Source organism: Ictalurus punctatus, chromosome 18 (genome assembly GCF_001660625.3).
Source record: "Ictalurus punctatus breed USDA103 chromosome 18, Coco_2.0, whole genome shotgun sequence".
NCBI lineage: Eukaryota > Metazoa > Chordata > Actinopteri > Siluriformes > Ictaluridae > Ictalurus > Ictalurus punctatus.
The window spans coordinates 23,669,637-23,682,204 of NC_030433.2; the positions used below are offsets into that span (position 1 = coordinate 23,669,637).

At 37.6% G+C, this 12,568-nt stretch overlaps 1 protein-coding gene across 2 annotated transcripts; it reads left to right on the plus strand.

Annotated features, from left to right (window-relative positions):
• Nucleotides 1-552: 552 nt before the first annotated feature.
• On the plus strand, nucleotides 553-12,447 carry LOC108279296 (multidrug and toxin extrusion protein 1). Of its 2 annotated transcripts, XM_017493434.3 has the most exons (18): nucleotides 553-1,056; nucleotides 1,356-1,534; nucleotides 2,303-2,404; nucleotides 2,514-2,582; nucleotides 3,489-3,637; nucleotides 3,815-3,857; nucleotides 3,966-4,010; nucleotides 4,811-4,908; nucleotides 5,027-5,124; nucleotides 5,624-5,737; nucleotides 5,833-5,900; nucleotides 8,154-8,262; nucleotides 8,784-8,859; nucleotides 9,580-9,649; nucleotides 10,017-10,149; nucleotides 10,285-10,379; nucleotides 10,485-10,563; nucleotides 10,648-12,447. In XM_017493434.3, exons 2-18 carry the CDS (start codon nucleotides 1,358-1,360, stop codon nucleotides 10,872-10,874), a joined length of 1,752 nt encoding a protein of 583 aa, XP_017348923.1. In that variant the 5' UTR covers nucleotides 553-1,056; nucleotides 1,356-1,357; the 3' UTR covers nucleotides 10,875-12,447. The 2 variants fall into 2 exon arrangements, with proteins under 2 accessions (XP_017348923.1, XP_017348924.1); XM_017493435.2 differs by lacking the exons at nucleotides 553-1,056; nucleotides 1,356-1,534 and adding an exon at nucleotides 1,547-1,794.
• Nucleotides 12,448-12,568: the final 121 nt, after the last annotated feature.

The following is a 12,568-nucleotide window of genomic DNA, read 5'->3' on the forward strand; positions in this document are numbered from 1 at the left end:
ATGACATCCCTAAGTACTAGCGGTGAGAGTCTGTGTGTGTGATTGGTGCCAGGTGTGTCTGATCAGAACTCCGGGGATAGTGAGCATGCATTCATGAGAAGTGAGTGTTGCATCTTGGGAAATTGAGTTCTGATCTGACTGAGCTGTGACAGTAGTAATAATAACAAGTTGTTTTTGTTATGTTATTGTTATTAATAATTTTATTGTTATTATTATTATTACTTTAGTAGTAGTAAGAAAAATAAGGAGGACATTATTGTTACCGTTTGTTTTATTATTGTTGTATTATTATTATTATATTAGTACTAGTAGTAATATAGTAATAATGATAAGAAGAACAAGAATTATTATTATTATTATTATTATTATTATTATTATTATTATTATTATTATTAGTAGTAGTAGTAGTAGTAGTAGTAGTAGAAGTATAGTAGTAGTAGAATTAGTAAAGTATTTATCAGCAAAAACCACAATATTTTCATCTACCCCGCTCTCCCCTACTGTATCTTACTCATGGAATGATTCTGCATGGTCATTGGTGTGTCGGAGGAAATTCTACACTGGACGGACTCTGTAAGGAACTTTGTGTACCCTTGCTGTGGAGGATATCGCTGTGTTAATCTATTAATAGCAAATTCATTCGAGAAGTGATGGACGGAAAACCGGTGCGTATTGTACTGACATGAGGTAATGCGTTAATGAACCGGAGTCCCGCGCTCTCACTGCGTTCCCCGCCTGCTCTCCGCTTGTGTCCCTTTAACGCAACATGGGTTAGGTCTGGTGCAAGATTAGCTCATGGGTGTCCTCTGGGCAGGACTCATTTATACCAGGCACTTTCCAGAGTGTCCACGTTGATCCGAGGAACGGTGCGCTGGGCTTTTCTTCTCAGGTGCTTGTCTGTTCCTGTCAATAATTTTTCCCCTGGAGATCTTTCCCTTTCACTCGTGCTTCAGCTACACTACACCTGAATTAAATCGGATCAGCTGGGTCGAGTTAGAGCTGGGAGGTAAACCTTTGTGCAGGAGCAGGTTTGGTGATCACTGAGCTAAACCCAGTGTAAGTGCACTGCGACAGGTTTCCACAAGTTTTATTATTATTATTATTATTATTATTATTATTATTAGTAGTAGTAGTAGTAGTAGTAGTAGTAATAATAATAATGAGAAGAAGAAGACATTATTATTGTTGTTGTTGTTGTTATTATTATTATTATTATTATTAAAATTTGTAGTAGTAGTATCAGTAGTAGTAGGAAGAAGAAGAACAACAACAACAACAAAAAGACATTCTTCTCTTCTTCTTCTTCCTCTTCTTCTTCTTCTTCTTCCTCTTATTATTATTTTTATGATTATTAGCTATGACAATGAAGAGAAACGGTGACGCTCAGCTGAATGGAGTTGCAGCTTCTGGAGCCTCTGATGCTCCTCCAGAATCCAGCTCAGTATGTGGAGGATGTGCGAGGAAACTGCGGAGCTGCATCCCTGTTCATTACAGAGAAGAAATCATAGAGTTACTGAAATTAGCTGGACCTGTGGTAAGAGCTAGCAAAGACTACTATATGTCATGTGAAATGAACTACTGACACTTCTGAACTTCTACTCGATTGGCTGTAGTGCTGAATTCTTCAGCAAACCCCACCAGGGTTGAATTAAGACCTACTGTGTTTATTGATGTCCAATCGGACACAAATAAATGGCTCCTGCAAGGATTCATTCAACACTCTAGGTGTTCATTCAACATTGGAGAGTTTGCTGTGTTGTTATGAAGACTAAAACTGGGAACTGGAAACCCTACGTAATTGTATACAAATATTTAGACACCATAAACAGTTTTTCTATATTTTTATTTGATAATTTGCATGTAATAAGTAGGCCATTTATTATAGCTTTTTTTTTCTTTTTACTTTGCTTCGCTACCTGTTCTGTTTCTCAATGAGTAGCCTAGTCAAAGCATGGAAATTATTATTATTATTATTATTATTACCACCACTACTACTACTACTACTACTAATAATAATAATAATGATAGTAGTAGTAGTAGTAGTAGTAGTAGTAGTATTTGTTATTATTAATATCATTGTTGTTGTTGTTGTTGTTGTTTTACAATTCTTTCACATTTCCATTCATACATTAACTCCTGTTCCTATAGCAGTAATAGTCAGAGTTAATGCATGTTTCTACACGTATATACATTATCTCTGGACATATTTCAAGCCATTGCATACGTTCCTATTAAGTTATTTACTCGTGATAAAAAATGAATTATTGGGAAGCTTGGCGTTTGATTGCGATGCCGTGCGCAGTTTATTTCGCAGTTGATGATCTTCATGATCAGTTTCGTCAGCACTGTGTTCTGTGGACACCTGGGGAACACGGAGTTAGCCGGTGTTGCTCTGGCCATAGCTGTGAGTGAAATTAAATGCACATTAAATCTTCTGATTCTTTTCTTCATGCAGAATGTTAAGTACTTCATATTAAAAGTTAATGCCGTTTTTAATTTATTTAATTTGACAGGTTATTAACGTCACCGGCATGTCTGTCGGTGCGGGTTTGGCATCCGCGTGTGACACACTTATCTCTCAGGTGATCTTTCTGTTCCTTTTTTTCTGTCTGATTTCTGTACTGGACACAGAACAGTATGCTGCGTTTATAAGATTCATTTGAATGATGAAATATATGTATATATGTATGTAATGTATATAAAAACATGAGCCAGATGTAGACAGAGATGTACGTTATTTAATAATAATTAATAAAATAAAAAAATAAATAAAAGACTGTACAGCGTTCACTTGCTATTGCAGTTAAACTGTAATCCATTTTATTGTTGTTGGCTTATACAGCAGGTAGTATGACAAAAGTCCTGGTTAATATTTTATAGTTCTTGGTTAGATGTGAAGAAATTGATGTATGTGTACATCTCAGTGTTCATATGACATATGTGCCAGGTCTGTGTACTTGATCCACTTGATCCAGGATCAGGATTAAGGATTAGGGTAGTGGTGGCCCACCAAATACGTCTCTGGATCACTGATCAGAAGGTCAGGGTTCAAGCTCCAGCTGCACCAAGCTGCCATTGTTGGCCCTTGAGCAAGGCCCTTAACCCTATGCTGTATCATGGCTGACCCCAGCTTCCTTAGAAGATATGTGAAAATAACAATTTCCCTCATGGGATCGATAAAGTATATCTATCTGTAAAATAACAAAGGTTAGCACTGCTGCCTCACAGCTCCAGAGTCCCTGGTTTGATCCTGTGTTGCGTTTCTGTGTATGTTCTTCCCATGCTTGTGTGGGTTGTTTCTGGGTTCTCTGACTCATTTAAAATCTTCCATAGACATCAACCCAGTAGTCTCGTGGTTGCTTAACCCAGCTCTCTTGTTGTTGATTATATCGACTCCAGTGTAGACTCTTCAGTTTTCTACAGTAGGATCCCTTGGGGAAGATGATATTCCACGGAGGTAGAGGTAACTTGATCATCTTTTTCTGCAGACGTTTGGCAGCAATAACCTGAAGCGTGTTGGGGTGATCCTGCAGAGGGGGATCCTCATCCTCTTGCTGTCCTGCTTCCCCTGCTGGGCCGTCCTGATCAACACCGAGTCCATCCTGCTGGCTGTTAAACAGAGCTCCAACGTGGCTAGGTATAGTATATACTGCGTTTTGTTCCAGTCAGGTTGACCTGAAGTTCATACTAATGACAGATAAGTAAGACGGATAAACCGTGCAAGTCTAAAACTCATGGACTCTGTAGCTATCTTGGCGTATTTCGCCACGCAATGTTCAAACGCTGTGATCCATCTCTTTCTTTTTCTCTGCAGTATCTCACAGCTGTATGTAAAGATATACATGCCTGCTCTGCCTGTGAGTTTTGCCACCATCTGTGCGTGTCCATGTTTTGCCCATGAGTTTGAGTCTGTTGAGTATGTACCGAAATCTTATATTCCTGATTTGGTCATTTTACTCTTTCAGGCTGCTTTCATGTACCAGTTACAAGCAAGATATCTGCAGAATCAGGTAAAAAAAAAAACAAACAACAACAAAAAAGATGTTAAGATTTTGGTTTGCAGTGATAGCACAACATAATATACACTTACTGGCCACTTTATTAGGCACAATCATGTCACGACAATGCAATGCATAAAATTGATGCATATAAAGACCAAGAGCTTCAGTTAACTTTTATATCAAACATCAGAAATGGAAAACATTGTAACCAGGCAACGTTTTGTTTTGCGTTATTTTGGGTCCTGTTTGGGTGACCCTGTGCACACGGTAGCCTCAGATTCCAGATATCCTCAGACACAAAGTGGTCTTCTGCTCGTCTAGCCCATCCACCTCAAGGTTCAATGTGCTCTGCATTTGGAGATGCTTTTCTGCTCAGGATGGTTGTAAAGAGTGGTTATTTGAGTTTACCGTAGCCTTCCTGTCAGCTCGAACCGTTCTCCTCTAACCTCTCTCATGAAGTTTCTCTTCATGGTACTGCTGCTTACTAGATGATTTTTTTTGCCATTCTGCATAAACTCTACAGACTGTTGTACATGAAAATTCCAGGAGATCAGCAGTTAAAAAAAAATAATACTTAAACCAGCCCGTTTGGCACCGACAACCATCTCACGGTGGACATTAACTGAAGCTCTAGACATGCGTCTGCAAGATTTTGCTGCCACGTGATTGGCTGAATGAATAATTGCATGAATGAGCAGGCGTGCAGGTGTTCCTATTAAAGTGGCCTGGGAGAGTACTTCATTTTTATATTTTATTTGTATCTGTTTCCTAGGGATAATTATAATAATAATCAGGACATTCTTCTTTAGGGTATAATATGGCCTCAGGTGATCACGGGGGCTGCTGGAAACATCCTGAACGCTTTGATAAACTATGTCTTCCTTCATTTGCTTAATCTCGGTGTAGCGTAAGTCGTTCTCGTGGTCATATTTCGATGTTGTGATGTGTTGTCTTAACTCTGGTGTTCTATTGTACACGTCATCGGTATTGTGCTTTCTGTAAAACCGTTATCACTTTGTGCGCAGTGGTTCTGCGATGGCAAACTCCATTTCTCAGTGCTCCTTGGCTATCTTTCTTTACATCTACATTCGTTGGAGAGGTCTGCACAAGGCCACGTGGGACGGTGAGTCAGCAAAATCGTACCGAAATAATGAAACACCATCTCTGATGCATTTGCAAATTATTATCGTAACACCGAGGCCAGTTAAATAACTTCAGCCAGTTAGACTGGGTTAAACATAGGTTTACATAAGTATTTCATAAGCACTTGAGACGCTACATGTGTCTTGCTTAAGATAAATATCCAATGGCTAATAGTGTTACGTGTCCAGGTTGAAGATTTACCCAAGGTTGATGTATTTTGTAACTTTTTAACACAATACGGAGAAGAGTTCAGTTGGACAATAGGGACTGTAGGGACTAAGGTATTATGACATACTGTAATTTATGCCTCAACCGGTTGTGCAATAAATGCTTTTTTTTTTTTTTTTTTTAGCAACTCAGTAATATTTCTATTGCTTGCATATTAAATTACAATGTCTGATAGTAACCTAAAGCTCATTTCCTTCTCAATTACTCTCTCTCTTTTAAACATTCATCCTCACACCCTGTCATTCTATCAGGCTGGTCTCGTGACTGCCTGCAGGAATGGGGTGCCTTCTTTCGCCTGGCCTTACCTAGCATGCTAATGCTATGTGTGGAGTGGTGGACTTATGAGATTGGAGGATTCCTGGCAGGTCTTAAACCATTGTCTGTCTTTGCACCTGTTCGGCCATATCAAATCAAAATCTCTGTAATCTGCTTTAAAGTCATTTGATGCCTTCCATTACAGGTCTGATCAGTGAGTCTGAGTTAGCATCCCAGTCGATTGTGTATGAGCTGGCTGCTATCGCATACATGGTAAGAAACTTAAGGCTAAAGAAGAAGCGACTTTCAAAAGCTTTCATATAATTCTTAGACCGTTTAGGATGTATGATATCATTTAGCAACTTTATATAATTGAGTGTTATTTGTGTTAATTATGACATTGCACCTCTCTCAGTGATCGAGTTGGACTTCTGTACTAACTGTCCACCAGTCAAAGTGTTAAATGTTACAGTGAGCATGTTTTGTAATAACACAAAAATAGAAACTCTATACTTTTCTTTGACATCAGGAGACGGAAAGGTGCAGCCTTTGTGTTATTCCAACACCACCTATGAAATCAGCTTTCAGTTTAGTTAAGCAATGTTATGACAAGTAGGACTATCCTGTTACTAAAGAAAAGCAAGGTTCGACACGGTGATGTGTGCAGCGTCCACTCTGTATCTTGATTTAAGATTAGTAAAGATTTTCTAGTGGAGAAGAATTCAATTAAATAAAAAAGAAAGATTATTGAATTTATAATACCAAAGCATTCAGTGTTGCTGTACGGAAATAACTGCATATCAAATGGTTAAATATCTGAACTGGTAATTTATATAATTCATAACTGTATCCCATCTGCCGATAATAAGGGGTGTAATGATCTGGAGTATTGGAATGATGCTTCAATATAAAAGGCAAAGATTGAAATTAATCGTGGCAAAGATTTGCATTGTATTGTATTGTCTTGTATTGCATAGTATCATATTGAATCATATCATTTCGTATCGTATCGTACTGTATTGTATTGTGTCATATAGTATCGTATCGTACTGTATTGTATTGTGTCATATAGTATCGTATCGTACAGTATTGTACTGTGTCATATAGTATCGTATCGTACTGTATTGTATTGTATCATATAGTATCGTATCGTATAGTATTGTGTTGTATCATATAGTATCGTATCGTATAGTATTGTATTGCATCATATAGTATCGTATCGTACTGTATTATATTGTATCATATAGTATCGTATCGTACAGTATTGTATTGCATCATATAGTATCGTATCGTACTGTATTATATTGTATCATATAGTATCGTATCGTACAGTATTGTACTGTGCCATATAGTATCGTATCGTACTGTATTGTATTGTATAGTATCGTATCGTACAGTATTGTACTGTGTCATATAGTATCGTATCGTAATGTATTGTATTGTATTTTATAGTATCGTATCGTACAGTATTGTATTGCATCATATAGTATCGTATCGTACAGTATTGTATTGTATCATATAGTATCGTATCGTACAGAATTATATTGTATCATATAGTATCGTATCGTACTGTATTGTATTGTATCATATAGTATCGTATCGTACAGTGTTATATTGTATCATATAGTATCGTATCGTACTGTATTGCATTATATCATATAGTATCGTATCGTACAGAATTATATTGTATCATATAGTATCGTATCGTACTGTATTGTATTGTATCATATAGTATCGTATCGTACAGTATTGTATTGTATCATATAGTATCGTATCGTACAGTATTGTATTGTATCATATTGTATCGTATCGTACTGTATTATATTGTGTCATATAGTATCGTATCGTACTGTAATGTATCATATAGTATCGTATCGTACAGAATTATATTGTATCATATAGTATCGTATCGTATTGTATTGTATCATATAGTATCGTATCGTACTGTATTATATTGCATCATATAGTATCGTATCGTACAGAATTATATTGTATCATATAGTATCGTATCGTACTGTATTGTATTGTATCATATAGTATCGTATCGTACAGAATTATATTGTATCATATAGTATCGTATCATACAGTATTGTATTGTATCATATAGTATCGTATCGTACAGTATTGTATTGTGTCATATAGTATCGTATCGTATAGTATTGTGTTGTGTCATATAGTATTGTATTGTACAGTATTGTATTATATCATATAGTATCGTATCGTACTGTATTGTATTGTACCGTGGTTGATTCAGTGATACCATCAAATATGGAATTCTTGCTTTAAGGATCGGAATAGTACTGTATCGTAGGGAAGCCTGAGGTTTTATCCACCTCTACAACCAGATTTATAAACTGAAGATCCAAATTAAGATAATATACTTTTTAAAAAGTTTTTTTTACCTGCATTTTCAACATGACTCTCTGAGAAGGAATTAACACAGTGGCACGGGAAAGCAAAAGTCAAAACGATCTTTTAGTGTGCATGTCTCAGTTATTCTAACTCTTTCTCTTGATTCACTGTTAGTTTCCTCTTGGCTTTGGGGTGGCAGCCAGCGTGAGAGTTGGAAATGCTCTTGGAGCAGGAAACACACAGCAGGCAAAACTCTCCAGCAAAGTCTCTCTGCTCTGTGGACGTAAGTGGACTCAGCATGTACTCCATGAGTTAGCAGCTACAGAGTTCTCTAAAACAGTACATAGCCCTGCAACCTCAATTCCCAACTGTTAATTTTGTACTTATTCTCAATAAATCTGACAAGTCTAGTGATCTAGTGTTTACAGAGAATTGTGCAAAAAAAACAAAAAACACAACAAAACAAAAATGAGCTCCAGTTCTGCAGCAAAGAGTGCGTAAGAGGAGAATGGCTAGACTGATTTGAGCTGGCAGGAAGGATTTGGTAACTAAAATAACCACTCTTTAAAACCATGATAAGCAGAAAAGCATCTCAGACACACAAGAAGTCAAACCTTGAGGTTTCAATTCTGTCAGTCACGAACCCGATTCTGAGGATACAGTGAGAACAGCCCAGTGTAGCCTCTTATTCCTCGGGGATACTGGTGTTCCTAATAAAATGCTCAGTTCTCCCCTGAGATGTCACTGACATACAGTAGTTGTATATGTTATTCATGCATGAACCCACCTCTTTTTTCTTTGTAGCCATGGTCTCGTGTGTGGTTGGTGCTTCACTAACTGGATGCAAGGATATTGTTGCATACATCTTTACCACTGAAAAGTAAGGAGACTAAAGTATACTGTATGGTGCTATGTTTATTTTATTGTATTTTATTTGATGTATTTTAAAACAGAAAATAGCATTTAATTTTTTTTTTTTCTAAAGCCCTCCACTAATATTGGCACCCTTGGTAAATATGAGCAAAGAAGGCTGTAAAAATTGTCTTTATTGTTTAACCTTTTGATCTTTTGTTCAAATAATTCACAAAAATACTCTGCGACTCATGGATATCAATCAATTGCAAACACAACACAGGTTTATTGGAGGGGCACAGTGACTTGGCGGTTAAAACTGTTTCCTCACATGTCCGGGGTTGGGGGTTTGATTCCTGCCTCCGTGCCCCAAGTTCTCTGGGATGAACTCCAGGCTCCCCTGAAACCCTGTGTAGGATAAGCAGTAGAGAAAATGGAAGGAATTATCATTGTAACCAGCAGATGAACTGATGAGATTTTGATCCAAACCGGGTCAAGGTCACAGCAAGGTCAACTGTCTGAAATAGCATCCCTCCCGTTTATCGTAAACGTATTTGAGGCAGAAAAATTAGTAACAAAAATTAGAATTAGACTAGTTGTTCGAGATCAAAAATGAAATGGATAACAGTTTGGATATAAAAAGAATATTGTTTATTTAAAAAAAAAAACAAAAAAAAAACTCTGAACTGAATCAGAACCTTGTACCTGTTCATTTACACATAGACCTTCCCATTTTTTTTCCCTGCAGAGAAATTGTGCATAGAGTTTCACAAATCATGGTTATGTATGGATTCTTCCATCTCTTTGATGCAGTTGCAGTAAGTTCCATTTTGTATTAACCAGACTTTCTGTATTTAAATGAGTACAAATTTAAAACCCTTATTTCAATGTTAGTCGTTTCTCTCGCTCTTTTGGAAATGAGGTACAGCCAGACATGAACTTTATTACTCTTATGTAACGATTGATGGGTTGCAATTCTTACCTTTCAGAATCAATTCCATATTAAAGTCTGTTGCCATTCTGTACGGGAAGCCATTTTAAGACTGGGGGATGTTAGTTGTTTTAAGATGTAGCTTCATTGATGTATGCAAACATGAATGCAAATGCTGGTTTGTGATATGTTTGAGTTTCTTGTTGCCTGATAAAGAAGTGAATCACCTGTGATGTTTCTTTTTCTGCCCATAGGGTATTACAGGCGGTATTGTCAGAGGTGCGGGAAAGCAACTGCTTGGTTCTGTGTGTATTATAGTGGGCTACTATTTCGTGGGTTTCCCGATCGGAGTGTCGCTTATGTTCGCACTTAACATGGGAATAGTTGGTAAGCAGAATGACACATTAACCTTAATATTCGAAATATTCGAAATCATCAAAACTTCTTATTAAGGTTCTTCATAATCAGCAAGTATGTTATAATTACTTCTGCCTAACTCTTTGTCTTTGTCTGCTCGGCCAGGTCTGTGGATCGGGTTCTTTGTATGTGTCTTCTTGCAGTCTCTTGGCTTCCTCATTCTAATCTACAAACTTGACTGGAAACATGCAACTGAAGAGGTAAGCTATGATGATAGCTGTGTGTGTGTGTGTGTGTGTGTGTGTGTGGGGGGGGTCTTTTCTTTCTTCTAATTCAGTGCTATATCTTTGGATGGTGCTTTTCAGGCCCTAAAAAGAGCAGGCGTACACAGATCTGAGACCAAAGTTGAATCGTACGGCCTAGAAAATAAGTGCGCCAATGACGGTAATGTACCTTTGTCTCAAATTTGCGCTGATGAAACTTATACCTCAGAAGAAACTTCATGAAACATTTCATTACATTTCACAGATGTACCAGAGGAAGCCCAACCCAGTGAAGGAGACCAGCCTGATGTGGAGGCTAAGGGGGGAAATGATGAAGACAGCGCCGCGGAGGATGGAGTAGCCGTCACCGTGGGTGATGTTCTGACCACCAAGCAACTGGTTGTTCGTCGAGGACTGACTATTTTCCTGTTGATACTCATACTCGCCGGTGGGATCACGTTGAACGAGTTTCTCACAGGCCTCCTCAGATGAGCACTACGCGTTAAATCCACTGCCAAAATGTTCTGTCAAATGTTCTCAGCAAATATTTTGAGATCCGGGGAGGGCAGAAACACTACCTTGTTTTATGGCCCAAGGGTCAGACTCTCTCTAGGAAAATGAAAATAAATAGCAATACAATAAGCCAAACTAAAGTCTGATGGCAAAAGGTACCTTAGCCAGATCATATGATGTTAACTGTTAAGTCAGGGTTGTTGTTTTTTCTGCACCCAGTATGTGGAAGTTCAAGCAAAGAATTACGTAGAATTGCGTGGAAAAATAAGCCAAAGAGCTGTTCAACTTGATTTGAGTAATTCATGCCTGAGCATTCTCAGCTGAGGGATGTTGTGCTATAATCGTAGGTGTATAAATATTCCATGCTACATTTTTCTCCAGCACGTTTTAAATAAGCGCTTGTATTATTAAAATGTAACTTGGACACTGATTTATATGACACTGATTCTATCCAGAGTCAGAATCAAGACCACATGCTCTGAGGGACCAGATCCTGCATTAAGCTACATAATGGGTCTATTTTTAACTAGGGATGGAAGGGGATACCATTTCCCTTGGAATAATGCCTTTATATCACTTACGATGTCCATTATCAATATTTAAACTCGATCAGCGGGACAGGTTACACGGGATATATGTGTGTCAAACCCACAAGCTGTGAACCAGTCCTCCTCGGAGATGCTTTTATCAAAATATATTGAAATGCAGACGCACAAATCTCAGTAATACAGAGAAGTGTGTTCCAGCACTGTCGTTTCATCATTTAGAAATGGCAACTATAGATGTTCAGAATGAACGAGGTGGCAATATAACGTTATAACGTTAGAGGACATTATCTTAGTAAATTACACGGTTGTATTATAATAATTAGGCTATAAACTCATTGAAAGTAGTGAAGTGATATTTATTTGCTGTTGACAGTTGGCCATGTTGTCATGATGAACCCTTTAGTGGCCAATGATTTTTGAAAATGTTGACAGACCTAAGCAGATGTTCTATTGATTTTGCCTCTTTTCTAGATGTTGTGCAATTATTTATTCATTTAGTGCCGTTGAGTTATTATTGCACCTAGTGGTCAGAAATAGGAACTACAACACGCACTAATAAATGTCCACTAGGGCAAGTATCATGCTGCCCCATGCTCACTCTGTTAACGGGCAGAAAGGATGTCGGTTAATGATATTACCTCTTCTGTGTTCATCTTGCACACTGTGACAATGGCGACAGAAACCAAACCTGCTGTATCTACAGTAACACAGCTAAATATCTTTAAAAAAAAATGTGTTAATTCCTTTCCCTGATTAGAAAGGATGTCTAATCTAGCAAGTTTAATCAACACTGTTGTCTAGCTACGCTGTTAACGTGTCTTTAGAGCGCAATTAAGATAAGATAAGATATAACTTTATTAATCCCCCGTAGGGGAACTTTAGGTCAACATAGCAGCACGAAGGAATATAAAAGAACAGCGACTAGAAACTACTATAATTGCAGCAAATGCTAATAAAATGATGACAGCTGATTTCAATAAAGAGATTTTCTCATGATAAAATCACCTCACGAGGAAATAGCATTTTTGTTACAGTCTGTGGAGATCATGAAAAAATGATGTCAAGCTCACGAGAATATGAAGTCATGATCCTGAGAAAACAAGAAAGAAAGAAAAAAATTATTAT